Source organism: Ursus maritimus, unplaced genomic scaffold, assembly GCF_017311325.1.
Source record: "Ursus maritimus isolate PB19 unplaced genomic scaffold, ASM1731132v1 scaffold_3, whole genome shotgun sequence".
Taxonomy (NCBI): Eukaryota; Metazoa; Chordata; class Mammalia; order Carnivora; family Ursidae; genus Ursus; species Ursus maritimus.
The window spans coordinates 66,349,897-66,369,486 of NW_024425563.1; the positions used below are offsets into that span (position 1 = coordinate 66,349,897).

At 42.1% G+C, this 19,590-nt stretch overlaps 1 protein-coding gene across 1 annotated transcript in view; it reads left to right on the plus strand.

Annotated features, from left to right (window-relative positions):
- Nucleotides 1-214: 214 nt before the first annotated feature.
- The window catches only part of SLC25A13 (solute carrier family 25 member 13), a 176,289-nt gene continuing 156,913 nt past the window's right edge, over nucleotides 215-19,590 (plus strand). The window contains exon 1 of the mRNA XM_040644255.1: nucleotides 215-376. Coding sequence (XP_040500189.1) covers nucleotides 362-376 — 15 coding nt within the window. The 5' untranslated portion in view covers nucleotides 215-361. The remainder of the gene's footprint in view (nucleotides 377-19,590) is intronic.

Below are 19,590 nucleotides of genomic sequence, written 5' to 3' on the forward strand. Positions count from 1 at the left end.
TCGCGCCCCGCCTGGGCGTCCCGGGCCCTGGGCACCCAGGTAGGCCGCCGCTGGACAGCGCAGCCCGGGTCACGTGCGCGCGCCCCGTCCACCGCCCCCGGACCCGGGCCCGCCCCGGCCGCAGGGCAGAGGCCGTCGGATCACGCGCGCCCGGGCGGCCCGGGCCGGGCGCAGCCAATGGGCTGGCGGCGCCCGCATGACCCGCGCCGGCGGGAGGGCGTGGGGAGGCAGGCCGGGCGCGCACGCTGCCGGGCTGTATCGTCACCCCCACTGCCGCCGGGACGGGAAGTGAGCCGCCGGGGCCCACAGTGCCAGCTAGCCGCCAAGAGGGTCCTGCAGCCGCCCGCACCCGGGGCGAAGCATGGCGGCCGCCAAGGTAAGCGTCGGCCCGTTGCCCCGGGGAGCGTGCCGGCCGGCCGGGGCCCCGCGGCTCGGGAGCCTCCGGCGTTCACGTGCCGAGTTGATGCAACGTGGAAAACAAACAGGGGCCCGGGGCAGCTGTTTCACCTTGCGGGAGCAGGGAGGTGACCGCTCCTCCCGGGCAGCACATGTGGCCCGTGCGGGGACGGAGGCCCGACCTTGCGGTAGAAACTTTGCCGGCTGAACCCTCCCACTTGGCCCGGGAGGGGAGTCGGTGCCTGGTTGGCGTCCTGCGGGCTGAGCCAAGGTCGGCTTGGGGAAACCCGGTGGGCCCGGGGCGGGGGAGGGCCCGGGTTCATCTGGGCCCCTCCGCCACCCTAGAGCGCACCTGCTTCTACCCTGGTTGTTGTTGACTCGGGCTGCTTCCCGGCGGCAGAGCCCGGCCTGAAGCCCGAACCTATTAGGTTTCAAAGGCTCCGCCCTCCCGCGGGTGGGGAAGTCACCTTGACTTCCGTTTTGGAGACTGTTCGGAGTAGTTGGCCTGCGCGCGCGTGTATAAAAACTCAAGAGGACCCTCATCCCGCCCTCACTTCTCATCCTTCAACCCCCTCTCCCCATCTGACAACACTTACGTACTGGCCTCTGAGCGTTTGAGAGGCTTCTTTTTAGAAATGACAAAACAGATTGTCTTGGGAGCTTGTAACTCTTGTGAAGTTTTACTTAAAAGGAATTCTGCGTAATGTGAATCATTCACTAACCCAGAGGAAAGGCAACTCCGACAGCTTGACCTTTCCTCTTTCACCGTTTCTTGAAACCTGGACACCATTTCAGCCTCTTTGGACTCCCATTTCAACTTTTCTGACAGAATACCATATTTAGTCCCAATCACTTGAATCATTGGAATTTATTGCTTTTAATTTTAAGTTCACGAAGGCAGCCCTTTAATCAAGCCTATACAACTTCTTAGTTCATTTTAAGTGCAGTGAACTTAAATATACCCAACATTTCAAACATTTGTCCTTAATCAAAACTCTGTGATAACCCTCAAGAGGAAAACATGGCCAACACATCATATTCCTATTTATTCAAGCAAACTAATCACATTTGCAATGGAAATTGTAAGCAGACAAATATATTTAAATGCTGTTCTATGACTTAAGTTTCTCCAGGCTCCCCAAATCTGCAGACTTCTTCATGTTCCTAGACTATGTGGCCTATGTGGCCTTTTTCTTTTCTGTAATTACTCTTGAGTTGCATCCTCAGGAGTGTGGTCTTGGGTGTATGCATGAGTGTATTTATGTGCGTGTGTGAACATATGGGCATAGATAACTATTTTAGGCTGATTCTTTGAGGATCCCTGGTATTCATTTTTGGAAACTACGTTAACCCTTTCAAACTCAGTAGCCCTTGACCTTTTCTTTGCATTAAATTTATATGCAGTCAGAGTACAAGGCTTTCATATGAATGTGTTCCCTCTGGGTGACTTCTTCCAGCAGAGTAGGTGAAAGTAGATTCCCGTACTTTATTTATTTATTCATTTATTTTTATATCTGCAGATGATTTAAATAATTTTACTTAATTTGGAGATAAAAATATTGAGGAACCTAATTTGAAGAATGTGCATATAAGTGTAGTATAAGAAAAGGATCATTAACTAGTATGAAGTCAATAAGTGACATGGAAACATTTAACTTTTTGGTTGTATCTTTATGCAGCTGTCACATCATGGCAATAAGTGCAGTTGAATTTTAGCCAAGTATGAGAGGGAAAATGAAACATTTCATTTTTGCTCTTAGGAAACTTGTGTTTTTGTTTATTTATTCATTTTTGCCTTGCCTCTTTTCAGGATTTCTGATGGCTCATGTCATATATACATACATATATTTACAGTCCAACAAGACATCAACATCAAGTCAGAGCAGATGAGAAAAACAGGATAAAGGCAAAGTAAGACACAGCCAGGACTAAAGTTAGTGGAAAACAAGGATGTACTTGCTAGAGGTGACTGAATTTTCTAGCAGCCAAAGTAAAGAGGAAATGATCAGTGAGGTCAGTTACTTGAGAGAGAGGTCTCCTTGTACGGAGGGTAGTTTCTCCCCATGTCCTTTTTATGCGGTGAGTGAACTGCATTCAAAACTAGCTCATGACCGCAAATATATGTCTGTGGTTTCCATAAGGCCATTTCTTATAGTGTCGCTCATTGTAGCTTCAGGGAAGTGCAGTAAAAAATGTAGTCTTAAAAGTTCCCAAAATGAGCTGTGCTGGTCTACCTTAGTCCAAGAAAGTCTCTTATTTAGTTGCCTTTGAACACTATCCTTGCAGGGTGATTGTGTCGGCTACTGGTTAGTGCTGGGCAGCCCAAGTAAAAGGCTGTGCTCTTTGCTTTTTCCTGGAATGCAGTTATTCCATGTTGCTGGGTTGAACACAGAGCTATAGGCTGGACAGTCTCATTTAGAAGTAGGATTGACATCCCCTCTTAAAACATGAAGAGCATGCCTAGGAGAGAGCCCACATAAATGGAATGTCTCTGAGGTTGGGCCAAGAGTCTGAAACTCAACAATTATAGGTGAATTCCAGCACTCACTGTGATGACTTATTTGAGTATTTAATTAGGCAGAATTGATATTTTCTGGATGAACTTAGCCATACCTAGCAGTTTCTTGATCTCTTTATTCTGAGTTTCCTTGGTCTTTTTTTTTTCCAAATGTAATGAATTGTTCATGTCCCTCATCCTTTAAGTAGTTCAAATAGGAAGGCCAAGAATCTCGTCTTTGGCCTGCTTTTATTTTGATTTCTGCATGAAGGCTTCTGCATAACAATGCAAAAGGTATTCATTTTTTCACGATGTAACATTGATCTAACTCTTAGTATTTTGAGACAAACTAAAAAAGCTTCCATTTTCTTGTTCTGCCTACTTTTATAAGAATAATCCTTATGGGTTCCCTTGCTATATGGTAAATGGTAAGTGGTCTGCCTGTACTATTTGTGTTGTTTTCAGGATTTCTTTTAAAAACTTCCAAGCACTGCCCCACATGTATTAAAATGCAGATGAGTCTTTAAAATTATATTTCATGCAACTCCACAAAAAATGTATTTTTAAAAAGTAGTAATAGAGGGGAAAACCTCTCCTTCCCCTTCACCCCCATTTGGTTGTAGCGAACATTCCTTCTTGGTCATTGGTTGAGTTTGTATATTAATGATGATGAAGTGAAACTAAATGAAACTGCTAAAAGTTAGAGAATGCTCACTCAAGTTCAGGCATGAGAGATGTTCAAATACAAAACTGGACATGGACCAATAATTTGTGTAAAATTAGCCTGGAACTAAAAGAAAGAAATTTGGAGACAAATTAAAGCATTAATAATAATGAAAATTTGGTCTGTAGGACTAGTATACTTAGTATTGATACTCCATTCTTGGGTGAGTTGTTGCCATGATCGTATTGTGTTCTTTCTAATGTTCCAAATGTGGCTAAACTGAGATATGAAAATGAATTAGTCTCTGTTTGGGCCTTCAGGAAAACCACAACCATACTACAGGCTGACTCCTCTCATGGAAATTCCCTAAGTAGGGTTAGTGCCATAATAAGGGCTATAGGAGCATCAGGGAAGAAGACCTTTTCTGTGGGGGTAGGAGGTGGTATTTCGGCAGGAGTGGTTGGGGGAAAGAGGGAAGACCCATTCCAGTGATAAGAAACAGCAAGTGAAAGGCAGAGACATGTTGCAGAGTGACCTTGGTCTGGCAGCCTTTGCCCTGGCCGACCTAGTTTGGAGCCCCTGTGCTGTGGGTGTTCTCCAGTTAGGCCACACACCTTACAGGTGTTGGTCAGCCAATAGGGAACTGTGGGGTGGGTGTGGTGGGAAGGGTTGAAAGTCAACATATAAGGTAGGGCACAGGTCTGTTTGGATATGGAGTTCTTCATGAGACTGCTGGAGGGGCTCTGATTCCTTCTGCTGCTTTGACCTTTTGTCCTAGCGTAGCCTCTGCTTTTGTTTGGTTCTTAAATGGAGTCATTCCACCCTGTGTTTTCCACTCTCTGTGAGGATAAGGCCTACGACCATGGTTTCTTCCTACCCTCAGCATTTGCTGCTTTGTAAACACCCATCCTTCCTGCCAGGATGCCTTCGGGTGGGTCTTGGAGCAGAGGAATGTGTGACTCTGCAGATGCGTGTTGGTTTTCCTGGGGATTAAGGGGGCTGTGCCCTCGCCGCAGTGATAGAATTCCCTTAGCAATGATGTCTTTAACAACAACTGAGCTCGCTCTGTTTTCGTGGCCTGTTTAACCGGACTGTCTTGTTGGGTTAAATCGGCCTAATTAATGGTGGCTCTGGTCTGTTACCTCAGAATTATTCCCAGTGGTTGATTTGTAGCGTGGTGGTCTGGTTTGTTGATTGGAAACGTTTACAAGAATAGAGTACTCATACTCAACCATTTCCTTTGGAAATTTGCTGTGCAGTTGCGTGAGTGAAAATAAGCCTGGATGGTTCCTTTTGACTTTAGGTGCTGACAACATAGCAGAGTTGGCAGTGTTGAAATTCTTAGTAATTTAACCTAAATAAACCACTCTATTTAATGACTGTTATTAGGCTGGTAGCTTTGTCTTGATTTCCACATGTAGTCACAGTTTCCACATGTTATCCATGAAAATTGTTGACTTGATACAAGAGTCAGATATTTCAAGATACACTTACTGTTCTATGGTAAAATGTCTGTTGCATAAGACTTGTACAGTACAGTTTGTAAGAAAATTGTATAAGTAAGTGTAGGGGAGGAAAAAGTTTTTCTGGACTCTCCTAGGGGTCCCTGGCTGGATCTGAAAATTAAATTGACAAAAACATATTGACAGGAGAAAAGCATACAAATTTTATGGACTTTTTACCTGTATATGGCAGTCTTCACAAGAGAATGAAGACCCAGAGAAGTGACCAGGGCAGGAAACTTTTATTCCTTTTAGACAGAGAAATAGTGGACATGTAAAGAATTGAGACGAAGGGGTTTGGGCCAGGAGTAGTAAATGATGAAGAAGTAACTAGAAGACAAGGGTTAGTTTAACGAGGTTTGTTTGTACAGCTGTCTGGGTCCCCATTCCCCATCTCTCGTGATAAGAATGTCTTTCCTTCTCCTGGTACAGGGAGGGTACCCTTCACATGGGAGATACATGACTGATTTTAGGAAAGAGGATTGTGGGGGAGGAGGTCAGAGTGACCTTCTTGCTTCTACTGTTTTCTCAGACTCCTTCGGCCTCAGACATTCCATATGCCAAGGTGCTGCGTTTGGTGCAGGGATTCTGAACCCCATCATAAGCCTGATTTGAATAGGCTTGTAGCCCCAGATGCCTGTTTAGAAGTTTTTCCCAGTTAGACTCGTGATTCTCATATGTCTGAGTCTGGTCACAGTGGTAGGTTGAGCTGCAGAGGAGCTCAGAACTGATTTCTTAAGTGGAAAGAGGCTGCAAAGAACATTTTGTTCGTGTATTTTTAAGTCCCTAGCTCTGGTTTAGTGAGGAGCTGGCCAGGCAGGAGTGGGTTATATGCCCGCTGCTTCCACTGATGGTGACAGCGTGGGCAAGTCTAACTTCTCTGGGTGCTTAGTATCACCCTGTGGAAAGCAGGGACTGTCTGTGACGTGTGTCATGAGCAGATGCAATAAAACGTGTGCAAACACTTGGGGAGTTAGTGCTATAGGATGGCCGAGAGATGTCTTTGCGGGCTGTGGGACATTACCTAACTGAAAACTAGGGGACATAGACATTATTTGACTTACCTGAACAAAACAGAGTGTGCTTTTCTTAAGCATCTGATCCATTCACTGTTCACCATAATGGCTAGCCAGTGTGGCTGCTTAGCCAGATTCTCGGAGTGGTCTTCCTGGAGCTTTGCTATTGGGAGTTTTGGTCCATGGACCAGCAGCATTGGTTTACCGGGCAGCTTGTTAGAATTGCAGCGTTTTTGGACTGAGCCCAGGCCAAAGAGTCTGTCGGATCAGAATCTGCATTTTAACTAGATCCCCAGGGGACTGTATGCACATTAAAGTTTAAAGAATATTGGTCTGGAACTCTCATTACTGTGTAATTAAATGTAGCTGCCTTCCTAAGCCAAGGGTGCAGCACCTTTTAAATTGGTTCTAAGTTAGTCCAGCGTTTTGCAGAATTAAATACTTAGTGATAAAATCCAGTATAAATTTTAGGGTTTTAGGATTAATTTTGGTTCTGCATTGGGGTCAGGGTATTATTTTTGGAACACATCCCTGAATTATTATTTAAGGGAATGTATGAGTATTGTACAAGGGTTGTACTTTTCTCCATTTCTTAACTACCCACCCATACTTAAAGTTCCTGAAAATGAACTTGTGCCTCTTCTCTTTTTTGACATTCCCTCCTGAAGGTCACCAGTTCTGAAACTGTTGGCCTGCCCTCCTTATTTCTGGCCTCCTGGGACCCCATGTTCCACCCCTTCCTGCCTGTAACATCTTCCGTCAGCTTTCATGATGTCCCCTCTCGTGGTTGGCCTCTTAACTCTCACATTATTCCTTATTCTCCTTTGCGGCCTCTTTTTGTCCTTCTGCTTCCCCCTGAAATGTTGATGGCCCGAGATCCTCTTCCCTCTGAAAGGTGATGGCTTCATGTCAGTTAGTCCGGGTAGCTCTCCCAAGCTGTTTGTTGGAAATCTCAACTTTTCTGCCTCAAAGATATTTCCAACTATGCTTACCTAGAATTGAATTCATCTTGTTGGTCGTTCCTCACTTTCAGCCTGCAACTTAACTTTCCTACTGGTTAAAGTTTCCAGAAGCTCAATTAAACACCTGTTGTGGACGGCCAGGAAAGGCCATCCGCAGGAATTTGAAAGAGGACAGAGATAGGGGTCCAGTAAACGCTTCTACTGCCTTGGAGCCGGTGTGTCCTGTCTCTCCCGTTTACGTCCAGGTCTTCATTACTTTTTAGCTACAGCGTTGTTATAGCTTCCAGGCTGGTCTTGCCTTTGGTCTGTCCTCTTCACTTCCCTCTCCATTCTGTCCAGATCTGTCAAAGGCAGCTTCTCAGGTTCACTCTTCCTGCCATGCTCATAGCAGTACTGTGTTCACGTGGATAACACTTAACAGTTTTTAAAAGATGCATTCAGGTGTGTTGTTGAACCAACCACCTGCCAGCTCATACTGTACTGGGCTTACCAAAACGAGTAAGCTATTGGGCATGTTTTCAAGAACTCACAGTCTACGGGAATTAAAATAACCGGATAACATGAAGACCCACACTTCATTATTTTATCTTTATAATCATCTACAGCATAGAGGGAAGGTATTGTAGCTTCATTTGACAGGGAAACTTAAGGCTCAGAAAGGTTATGGAAATAACAATAACAACAGCAGGTTACATTTATTTAATACTTACAGTCAGGCACCGTTTGAGGCCCTCTGAACATGGATTTAATCTTCTCAATAATCCTATGACATGTAAGTGCTGTTCTTATCTCCATTATACAGATGGGCAAACTCATCTGAACAGTGTTTAAGTGTCTTGGCGAACAGAGAGGTTAAATGATTTGTCCAAGGGCGCACAGCTTAGAAGTGGCTAAGCTAGGATTTGAAGACCAGCAGCCTGGGTTCAGAGTCCAGGCACGTAACCATCCTATGACATTGCCTTCTTTAATTTACCTCGTTACACAGCGTAGTTTCATGTTGCCTACAGAATAAAACATCTCTTTAGCCAGCTAACGCCTCCTTGGTCTTGGCTGTTGTCTAACTTCTCCCATATTCCCTCACGCTGGTTCCCTTCTGATATCCTTCACAGTGGTTGTGAATGGAACCCCTGTTCTCATTCCTTGCCATGAACCTATGGCAGCAGTGTATCTCCGAGGGTAAAAGGGAGCCTGTTTGTTTGTTGTTTAATTTAGAGCTCAGAGACAGAAGTGTTTCTTGTCATTTCTCTATGTTGCTTGGGAGGTTTTTTAAGTTTTTTATTTTTTTAGTTCTCTTTAGTTCTTAGGAATGGGGTCTTAGTTTTATTACACCGTTCCTTGAAGCACCTGCCACGATGTTAAAACCCATGTCCTAAATTTATAGCTTTTTATGGTTGGTTTATTCTAATCAAGATTCAGACACAGGCCACACAAGGCATCTGCCTTTTAAATCCTGTTAATCTGTAGGTTCTCCTGCCTCTCTTATTTTATTTCCTTGCTGTTAATTTGATGAGGGAATTGGGTCATCTTTACTTTCCTACGATTTGGATTTTGCTGATTGCATCCCCCTGGTGTTTTTCTGTCCCCAGTGTTTTCTGACAAGTGATAGTTAGATCGGGAGGCTTGATCAGGTTTAGGGTTTTTTAATTTTTGTTTTTTGTTTTTGGCTTGAATGCTTCATAAGGGGTGCTGGGTGCCTCTCTCAGGTTATTTGGCAGTTGGTACTGAGTGCTACTTCAGGGGCCACGTAATTCTTGATTGTTTCCTGTGATGTTATGTTTGATCAGTGGGTTTGGATGTTGCCTTTCTATTCCAACAACTTTTTGCATAATGGTTTATTTGAATTGGTTAAATTTTAATATTAACAGTCATTCTTGTGTATTATGATTTTCATTCTTTAAACACACACATGTATGTGTGTACATATACATATTACAGTGAGTGTGTCTCACAATTATTACAAAAAATAATGGCTTTTAAAATCAGTTGGATATTAGTGGCTATAGACTTTGTTTGGAATGATGAAATGATTAGTGCTGGTGGTTGTCCAACATTGTACATACACTAAATGCCACTGAATTGTACACTTGAAAATGTTAAAATGTTAAGTTTTGTGTATGTTTTACCATGATAAAAACAAATCAATTGCAAATAGACTGTAACACATTGAATTAAAAAAAACAAGCCCACACAACACTAGCATTCGGTGAATGAATAGTATTCATCCCACAAAAGTCAAAGTGAGACAGAGAGTGGGAGCTAAAGCTCTTATTTACCAAAGAATGCCAACCAATAAAGGCAGAAGGCTTGATAGAATTAGAAAAAGGAAAAAAAAATCATTTCACAACCTGTAGGTAAAAATAATAATTGATTAAGGATCTTCAATGGATGCTAAAACTCTTCAGTAAAAGACTGTTGGAATTCCCATTGTCTCAGAGTACCTCCTTGTAAATTACTAATTACGGAGGGGGAAAATGTACCTGTACAGTGAAGGGCTCTGCCTCAATCTGCGATCCAATTTAACGTCATCAGGAAATGGGACAAGCTAGCATTGCCAACCCACTGATGTGGTGCAGTGGGAAGTATACAACATGCATGACTTTTGGAGAATTCTTGCTAAAAATGTTGAATCTGAGTCTAATCCTAGAGAAACAATCAGACAAATCCAGAAAGTAGGACTTTCTGTAAGACCTCTGGTCTCACTTCAAAAATGTCAATGTTGTGAATGAAAAGGCTAAAGACCTCCAAAGAGATGTGACAAACACATGCAGTGCTTGAACCTGGGTCCAAAATAAATAAACGAAACAGTAAAATAAATAAACAAGAGAATGTCTAACTGGTGTAACTTGAATGAGTGTATACTTAATGATTCTGCATTGGTTTGCCAGGGCTGCCATAACAAAGTACCAGAGACAGAGTGGCTTCAGCAACAGAAATGTATTTTCTCACACATCCAGAGGCTAGACGTCCAAGATCAAGGTGTTGTCAGGGTTGGCAAGGTGAGACAAGATTTAGAATTTGCTCTTTAGTTCTTAGATGGCCTTCCCCCCCCCCCTGTTTCTTCACATGGTCTTCCCGTTGCGTCTGTACCCTAATTTGATTTCTTGTGAGCATTCACACACTTCTTTTATTGCAGGTTGATATTGACTCTGAGTTTGAGGGTTCTACTTCTTTCCATTGTCTCCCAGCTCAGTACCAGGAGAAGCTCAGCCCCTGGTTCTCTTTTTTGGTGGTTTTTGGAGATTTGTTAGCCCTATTTTGGTGTTCACCAGCAGTTTGAGAAGAGCCTGGTCTTGACCTTTGTCCAGTTTTCTATTGGATTATTTGTCTTTTCACATTGATTTGTTCTAAGAGCACTTTTAAATTAAGAACCTTGGCCCTTTGCCCTGTCTGTTGCACATTTTTTTTTTTTGGTAGTTGTTTGATGTTTAACTGGTTCATACTCACTTTTGATTTTTAAAAATGTTTATGTTATGTATTTAATAATCTTTTCATTTATGGATTCCTTTATGGATTCTAGGCTGTCTGTCATGTTTAAACGTGGCTTCCCCACTTAATATTATGTAAGAAACCACTTGTGTTTTTCTAGTACTCTTTATAAGTCTCTCTTTTCTTTTTGAAATTATTTACTAATTATCTTCAGTTATTTTGATATAAGATGAAAAGTAGGGAACCAGTTTAATTTTTGTTGTTGTTCAACCCCAGGAGGTCATGAACCTTCACTAGTGCCACATCACCAGCCAGTATGACCTGCTGCCAGCTCAGCCTGGACCCTTGTTGGCTTAGATTCTTAAGAGAAAATACGATTAGTTCAGAAAGCCAAGAGAGCCTCCCCTTGGGGCTCAGCTGTCCTCTGATGACTCCATCAGCTCAGCTGCTGTGAATAGGAATATGGAAAGGGTACCAGTAACTGGGAAGCAAGGCACTGCTAGATTCTGCCCAGCTTACGCCACTTTCATTCAGTCCTTTCCCTCCCTCCTCCCCGCTCTCTCTAACAAATGAGAACACAGGAGGTCATATTGCTGGTTAGTGATAGGGTGAAAATTTAAATGTCCAATTGCAAGGCCTGTAAAATAGGGGCAAGTAGCATTCTGTGAGGGGAATTTGATTGGACAATCTGGAACATCTTCCTGGAGGAATTGGCATTTGACTTAGGTCTTGAAAGAGCTGCAGCATTTTTTAAACTTCTCATTATGGAAATTTTCCGTAATGTGCAAAAAAATAGAAAAGTAAAATTAACCCCCATGTTCCTATCTAGCCAGTTTCAGGAATTATCAGTTTATGACCGGTATTATTTCATTCATACCACACTCTCTTCCTTCCATCCCCCTGAATTTTTCCAAGCGAATTCCCAACATCTTATCATTGTGTATGTAAATATCAGTGTGTATCTCTAAAAGAGATTTTTTAAAATGCACAACCAAAATACTATACCTAAAAAAAATTCAGTGATTCTTCAGTATGATCAAATATCTGTTCTGTACGCACTTTACACATTTCTCCATTTCTTATAATTTTTTAAAATAGTTTTTAAAATTGTCATCTAAGTAAGGCCCAGGCATTGCAATTGATTGATGTGTCTTAATTTTCTTTTAATCTCTGGGTTTGCTTGCTCTTTCAGTCTTGTGTTCTCTCTTTTCTTCTGAAAGCCAGTATAATATAATGGTTGAATCTTGGACTCTGTACCTCAGTTTCCTGATTTATAAAAAGGGGCATCATTGTATTTGTTTCCTGGGTCGGTGTGCTCGTGTTTGCAAAGCTCAGAGCCAGGCCTGCAACATCGGTAGCTTTGTAGCAGTGTGGGCTGCGCGTTTGGAATCACAGAGAAGTTGCTCAGAATAATGTCAGAAGTCTGGGGACTATGGGAAAGACAGAGGAGGGCTCATGTGAGTGAGATTGTGTGCAGTCTTTAGGATGAGGGGCCTGGCTGTGCAGAGGGCTCCTGTTCTTTTTCTTTCGGCTTCCTCCTGGGTCTTTGAGTATTCTTCAGTTTGACGATGTTGGTGCACAGCGGAATTTTGAATAGGTAAGGTACTATTTAGTGGAAGCAACTTTTCTATTGTCATTTGATTTGCTGCTTTCTCTTCCTCTGCATTTATGAAGTTAACTGTTCTTTCTCAGAAGCCATTTTAACTTTCTATGACATTATCTGGGCTCCAGCAACTTGTGATCTCCTAAGTAGAACCTTTCAGCACATTATAAATATGTCATATACTTTTTATATTCCTTTGTTCCCCATCAGGAACATACATCCCAGTCTTCAGAACAGCACAATCAGTTTTTATTCATTTAAGGAGCAGTAGTAATTTGACACTTGCTAATATGTAACAAATTATATTGGGAGCTGTAATTACAATTGCAGCTGGTTCCTAATTATACTGTAACCTTGATGCTTTAAAAAAAATTACGACTGAGTTCAACCTGTAATACTGGAGAATAATATTCTGCATTAGGCAGGTGGGCACTTACGTACCATAATGCCAACTTAAAAAGAATTTATTTTAAATTAGTTTCAGCTACAGTGTTGTCCAGTGGTACCCTTCATAAGGATAGCTTAAAGTCCCCATCCCTGCTTGCCAAATTTTTGGCACATCCTCCAGGTATTATAATTAGTGTCAAAACAACCTGGGCTCTTGGATCATTTCTGGCTCCGTGATTTACCTACTCACTTAAGACTTAGAGTCTTACAGCTTCAGTTTCCTCATCTGGAAAATGGTGATAGTAATGACTCTTCACTTTAAATAGTTTTAGTGATGTTTAAATGAGGTCAGATATAAAGCCTTTTAGCACCATGCCTACCATAGAGTTAAGGACCCAATAAAAGTACCTGGTCACTGTTAATTGCCATCATCAATAATGAATGAACAATCCGGCTCCAGAGACTTTACCTCTGCAACCCCGGACTCCAGCAAAATTACAATTTTAGTGCTGCCACCACTCTGATTTGCTGAAGCACGTATCTCCACCCACATTGTACCAACCACTCATTGCTCAGTCCGTCATCCCCCTCGTGAGGCAGGGTCTCTAGTTTATTTGGGATTGTGTTCTCTGTGCCTGGTGCTGGGCCTGGTGATTGCATTGCATGAATGGGCAGCACCATCTAAGGCAATGGTTCTTAACTCAAGGTGGGGTAGTTCTGCCCCAGGGCATGTTTGGTAATGTCTGGACACATTTTTGGTAGTTTCATCTGGGAGGGGGGGTTGCCAGGGATGTTGCTAAACATCTTGCAGTGCACCAGACAACCCCTATAACAAAGAACGATCTGACCCAAAACGTAGGTTTTGGGGCCAACATTGAGAAACTCTGCTCTGAGGTAATCTGACTGCCTGGGTTGTGGCCCTGTGGAATAGGCATGGGGTTTGGGGTAGATCAGCCTGTGTGACCTGCAGTTTTCTCAACTGTAAAGAAAGAGAATGCAACCTGCTTCAAGGGTTCTTTGAAAATAAAGGGAAATTATATAGGGGTGTCCCCAGTTACTCTACCTAGTTAAGTTAATCTTTTTTTTTTTTTTTAAAGATTTTATTTATTTATTTGACAGAGAGAGAGCACAAGCAGGGATAGAGGCAGAGGGAGAAGCAGACTCCCTGCCAAGCAGAGAGCCTCATGTAGGGCTCCATCCCAGGACCCTGGGATCATGATCTGAACTGAAGGCAGACGCTTAACTGACTGAGCCACCCAGGCATCCCTAGTTAAGTTAATCTTGATTGTCCTGGCTACTCATGATCTTTTTTTTTAATAGACTTAATATTTTTGAATCGTTTTAGGTTCACAGCAAAATTGAAAAGAAGGCTCAGAGATTTCTTATACACCACCTGTCCCTAAGCACTCACGCTCTCCCCATTATTTTCCTTCAGAATGGCACGTGCATTGCATTGATCAGTCTACATTGACACATCATTATCACCAAAGTCCCTGGTTTGCATTAGGGTTCACTCCTGGTAGTGTACATTCTGTGGGTTTGGACAAATTGTATAATGATATGTATCCATCATTATAGTATCATACATGGTATTTTCACTGCTCTAAAAATCCTCTGTATCCTGGGGCTCCTGGGTGGCGCAGTCGTTAAGCGTCTGCCTTCGGCTCAGGGCGTGATCCCGGCGTTATGGGATTGAGCCCCACATCAGGCTCCTCCGCTATGAGCCTGCTTCTTCCTCTCCCACTCCCCTGCTTGTGTTCCCTCTCTCTCTGGCTGTCTCTCTCTGTCAAATAAATAAATAAAATCTTAAAAAAAAAAAAATCCTCTGTATTCTGCCTGTGCTCCTTCCCTACTCCTTCACCTCTAGCAGCCACTGATCTTATTACTATCATACATTTGCCTTTTTTTAGTCATATAGTTGCAGTCATACAGTATGTAGCCTTTTCAGATTAGCTTTTTTCACTCAGTAATATGCATTTAAATTTCCTTCACGTCTTTCCATTGCTTCATAGCTCTTTTTTTTAGTGCTGAATAATATTCCAATATCTGGATGTCCATGGTTTATTTAACCATTCACTGAAATACACCTTGGTTGCTTCCAATTTTCAATAAATTAGGAATAAATAAAATGCTGTAAACATTCACGAGTAAGTTTTTGTGTGGACGTAAGTTTTCAACACGTGGGTTGTATAGTAAGGCTTATGTAATTTTGTAAGGAACCACCATTCTGTCTTCGACGATGCCTGTACCATTTTGCGTTCCCGTCAGTGATCGTGAGTCCTCCCGTTGCTGCACATCCTCTCCAGCGTTTGGCGGTGTCAGTGTTCGGGATTGGGCCGTTCTGGCAGGCATGTGTGGCTATCCTGTTGTTGGATTTGTATTTCCCTGATGGCAGGTGATGTGGAGCATCTCTTCATGTGTTTGCTTCCTGTATGTACGTCCTCCTTGGAGGTTTTTGTTAAGGTGTTTGGCCCATTTTTGTATTGGGTTCTTTGTTTTTTTTTTTCTTGTTGAGTTTTAAGAGTTGTTTGTATATTTTGGGTAGCAGTTCTGAATTGGCTGTTCTTTTGCAAGTACTTGATCCCAGTCTTTTGCTTATCTTTTTATTTTCTTGGCATTGTCTTTTGCAGAGCAGAAATTTCTATTTTAATGAAGTCCAGCTTCTCAGTTCTTTCTTTCATGGGTCATGCCTTGGTGCTACATCTAAAAAATCCATGCCAAACCCAAGACCATCTAGGTTTGCTCCTTTTTGATCTTCTAGGAGTTTTACATTTAGGTCTCTGATCCATTTTGAGTTAATTTTTGTGAAGGGTGTAAGGTCTGTGTCTAGAGGTGGTTTTTTTGTTTTTGTTTTTGTTTTTGTTTTTTTTTTTGTATGTGGATATCTAGTTGTTCCAGCACCGTTTGTTGAAGAGGGTGTCTTTGCTCTTTTGTCAAAGATCAGTTGACTATATTTATGTAGGTCTCTTCCTAGGTTTTCTGTTCTGTTCCACTGAAGAGTGTTAATATCCTGTTGGAGAATTGACACCTTTGTCATTCTATCATGTCCCTCTTTATCCCTGGTAACTTTCCTTGCTTCAAAATGGGCCCCGACTGAAATTAATATAGCTATTTCCTGTCCTGTGTGAGACGTGAAAATGATTGTTCTCCCATAATCGCTCTGAGAACCAGGTTGAGTTCCCAGAGGTAAAACTCACAAAAATGTGGAGGTCCTCCTATGGCTGGGTCCTCCTAGAGTTTTTAAATCTCTGTCTGGTCCACACGGAGCCTCCAGCAGTTTGTCTTTCACAGTTCAGGTTTTCCTGTGTCAGCAGGGGTTCCTGTGGAGGTTCTAATTGGTCCTTAAGATAACTTTCTGAAATAGATAAGTAGATTTTGTCACTGTGCCCATTTTATAGATGAGGAAACTAACTCGGAGATGTTAACTGATTGTCCAGGGTCACCAGGTTAGTAATACACTGGGACCCAAATCTTTACTCTGAACTTGGTGATGTCTGCGTTTGTCAGGGTGGGCAAACACCTTCTGTCTCCATAAGGAGTTGAAAATCTAAACAGAAAAATGTCTATTTTAGAAAAGACTCATACTGTCTCTTGTCAAATTTTTACTCTTGGGAACATTTACTGGAATGTTAGCTTTAGCTTAATAACAATAATAATAAAATCTAAAATTAGTGTGTTTAAAGTTATTTTAGCATCACAGAACCCACAGCTAAAATACCACCATTCATTTCTTAACCGTTACACTCTTACTTCTTAATACAGAATTGTAATGGTGATGGCTTTATCATTGTTTAATGTTTGTCTACACCAGTGCAGAGTTAAATCCAACACACTTCACAAGCTGCTGAATCCTTCTGATAAACATCTCCAGCACCCCTGACATGACCTGTTTGTGTAATTACTTGGCGGGTTAACATTTGTGGTATCTGGTGCCTCATAAGGCAACTGTTGAGTGATGTGAACTTTTGAGGGTTGATTACACAGAAAGGCTCTAGTTTGAAGCATGCTTAACAAGGCATCTTGTCTCTGTACTAATTTATGTTGCAGTAACTTTTTCATAGTCACTGTTCTTCATCTATTAGAACTTAGGGAAACTGTAGGCTGAGGAATGAGTGACTCAGTGAATTCAATAAAAAATTATTTTTCTTCAATTTGATGAGACACCTCATTCTTCTTCTTCTGTTAATGCTAACTGTGGTTTTGGGGAATTCCAAACTTTCTTTTGCTGTTACTGATTGTATCAGTCAAGGTTCACTTGCAGAGAACAGAATCCACTCTAGCTAGTTTAGGCCAAGGGAGATTTATTACAGGGTATTAAGTGGCTTACAGAATTTGTTGGGAAGGCTAAGAAACAGACTTCAGGTCGAGCTTCCAGGAGTGCCTTCCAGGGCCTCACCGCAGAGCAGGCCACCAAGGGAGCAGTTACCTCTCCTGCAGTCATGAAATGGTTTGCCTAAAGGCGAGTGTTCAGAACCATACTGCCACTGACATGGGCAGGAGGTTGCCAGAGGAAAATCAGACACTTCTAGCAATGATGCTTGCTGGCAGAAAGCAGAAACATGGCCCCCAGCTTCCCAATCTTTGCTTTCCAAAATTTTGCATTCCACATTTCCAACTTCATCTGATTGACAGCACCTAGGCCATATAGCTGCAAGGGAATCTGGGAAATGTAGTTTTAACCTTCCAGTCTCTGCAGTGCAGGAAGATACATGTGGAGATATAGGAAGATAGATGGGAAGAAGAGTTGTCCCCAGGTTCTAAATTGTTGGGCCACACCCAGTAGAGCTTTCCACTGGGATTCAGGTCCACCCACTACACTTCCTTCCTCAGATTCAAAAGACCAGACAGAGACATTTCTCCCTCCACCTCCTTTTTCTGCTTGTTGCTGCATGTGTGTCTGCCTGCAACAGAGACTAGCTCACTTTTGATGAGCTGTCTCCTCTCGCTTTTATTTCATATCTAAGGTAAATAATTACTTCATGACAGTAGAATTTTCAGTGTAAGCCTCTGCTTGTCGTGTCTTTCAGACCTTTTAGGTTTCTGCGGTGGGGGCGGGGGCTGAGTGAAGGCCGTGTTGTGCAGTGGGTGGAGAAGCAAAGCTAATGTTGAGATCTTGGGTCCTAATTCAATGGTTCTCACCCGAGCCCCACATTATAATCTCATGATGAAGCTTTAAAGGTACCCATTTCAGAGCTTCTGCTTGGATTAGCCATTGCAGTCTAATTTGATAGGCCTGGACATTGATGAAACCCAGAAGTCCTTTGTGAGACTTGAATATACAGTTGGGGCTGAGAATATCAGTCCTAACCAGACCAAACTGGACATTAGCTAAAGCTGTGGTTCTTAAATTTAAACAGCATTAGAATCACCTGGAGGACTTGTTCAACTGCAGATTGCTGGCCCCACCCCCAGAGTTTCTGAATTGTAGATCTGGGGTAGGGTGTGATGATTTGCATTTCTCAAAGTTCCCATTGGAGGCTGAAGGTCCAGTGCCACACTTTGAGCCCTGCTGGCCTGAAAGGAGCTACTTTCACTGTACAGATTGGATTTCTGCTCATCTGGAAGACTTTCTTCCTGAGTCAGCATTTTTGGAGCATCTGCTTAGTTTCTGTTCTTTGCAGGAGTTGGGAGATACAGAGGAATAAGATGCATTTGAGGAGATCATGATCTTAGAGCTTTTCACTGGAAGAAGAGAGCTTTTATTTTCTTTACATTTTCTTCTTCAGATTAGTATCCTGTATTCTGTGTAGGTTTTGTGTTCTTCCCCACTGCCCTGTTGAGCTCACAGTTCTGTACCACTGTGATTTGTTAATGAGCCTACAACTGTGGCTTGATTCCAGTGTTAGAAAGCCAATTTAAAAAATATTCTTCCATGTAGAAAAATCTTTCTGGTGTTCTCCTTCTTTTGACTGTTCTAACTCATATTGAAATAAGATTGAATTTATTTGTCCTGAAAATATCTTTCTGGTTCTCCTTGCCATGCTTCCTGCTACCGCCTTTTAAAAAACCAGTCACTGAAGTTATGTTACTGTTGGCTGGTTTTTTATATCTAGGATGTACCTAGCTAGGGCATCTGTTCTGCAAATGCTATTGATAACCTGTTCATGCTATTATATCTAATGTTTGTCTTGTCAAAAATTTTACATATTCAGTGGGCCTGAAATTTTGTCCTGTGGGACATAGATCAATGGAATTGACCTGAAGTGTCCATATTAAAGTTCAATAAAGGTAAATTTCTCCCAGTTTGTGGAAAAAATGTATAATGCATAGTTTTTTTCAGTTTTAACCCTCCTTCTTTTTCCCTGAGTCTTGACTGTGTGTGAAAGTTAGCTGCTATAGTATAAGATTCTTTATTGTATTGATTTAAGTAGCAAATAGTAATATTTCATAGTCATCTGCCAAGAACTCTTTTCCTTCTTGGTGATTTTCCTAACTATATTTGAAAACTAGTTCCTTTATTTAAAACTCTTGATACACAAATTTTGTTTAATGGTGGAATCTATTCTTACAAATGCAAATTCAGAAGCATGATGATAAAATCAGGCAATTAGATTGTAAGAACAGTAGCTGTAAATATTTACATGCTGTTAGTATAAGAAAAAAAAATTATAACAATGAAATTCAGCCTTCTGGAAACAACCTCAAGTTTGATGAATCTTTTGAAGGCTTGTGAAAGTGGTGCAGAGTGGTGCGTGCCCAGCAGCTGTTTTGAGTTGACTTAAAAAGGGAGGCTCCATTTCTGTAGTTCCCTTTTTCCAGCTCCTAAAACTTCCTGGATATCAATTTTTGCCACCAGGTAGAATCCATCTGAGTACAGCTTCTGAACACTGGCGCTTCTCGCTCTAACTTTCTTGTCTCTCAAGAAGCTGTGTAAGTGCTCTTCCTTCTCTGCACATAAGCCCAAACCAGAAGGTAAGAATGGGAGGCAGAAGGAGAACTGGGGATTCTGACTAGCTGCACGGCAGTGGGGAGATAGATGGAATTAGTGCAGAGGTGAGGCCGGAAGACTGGTAAAAGTTTTTCAGAATTCATCCCCTATTGAACCGTAGTTACTTTGTGCTTCGTTACAGTGTGTTCAGGACCTAATACACATTTCCATGGGCCTCAGGGAAATTCCATGGTGTATCTGGAACTTTG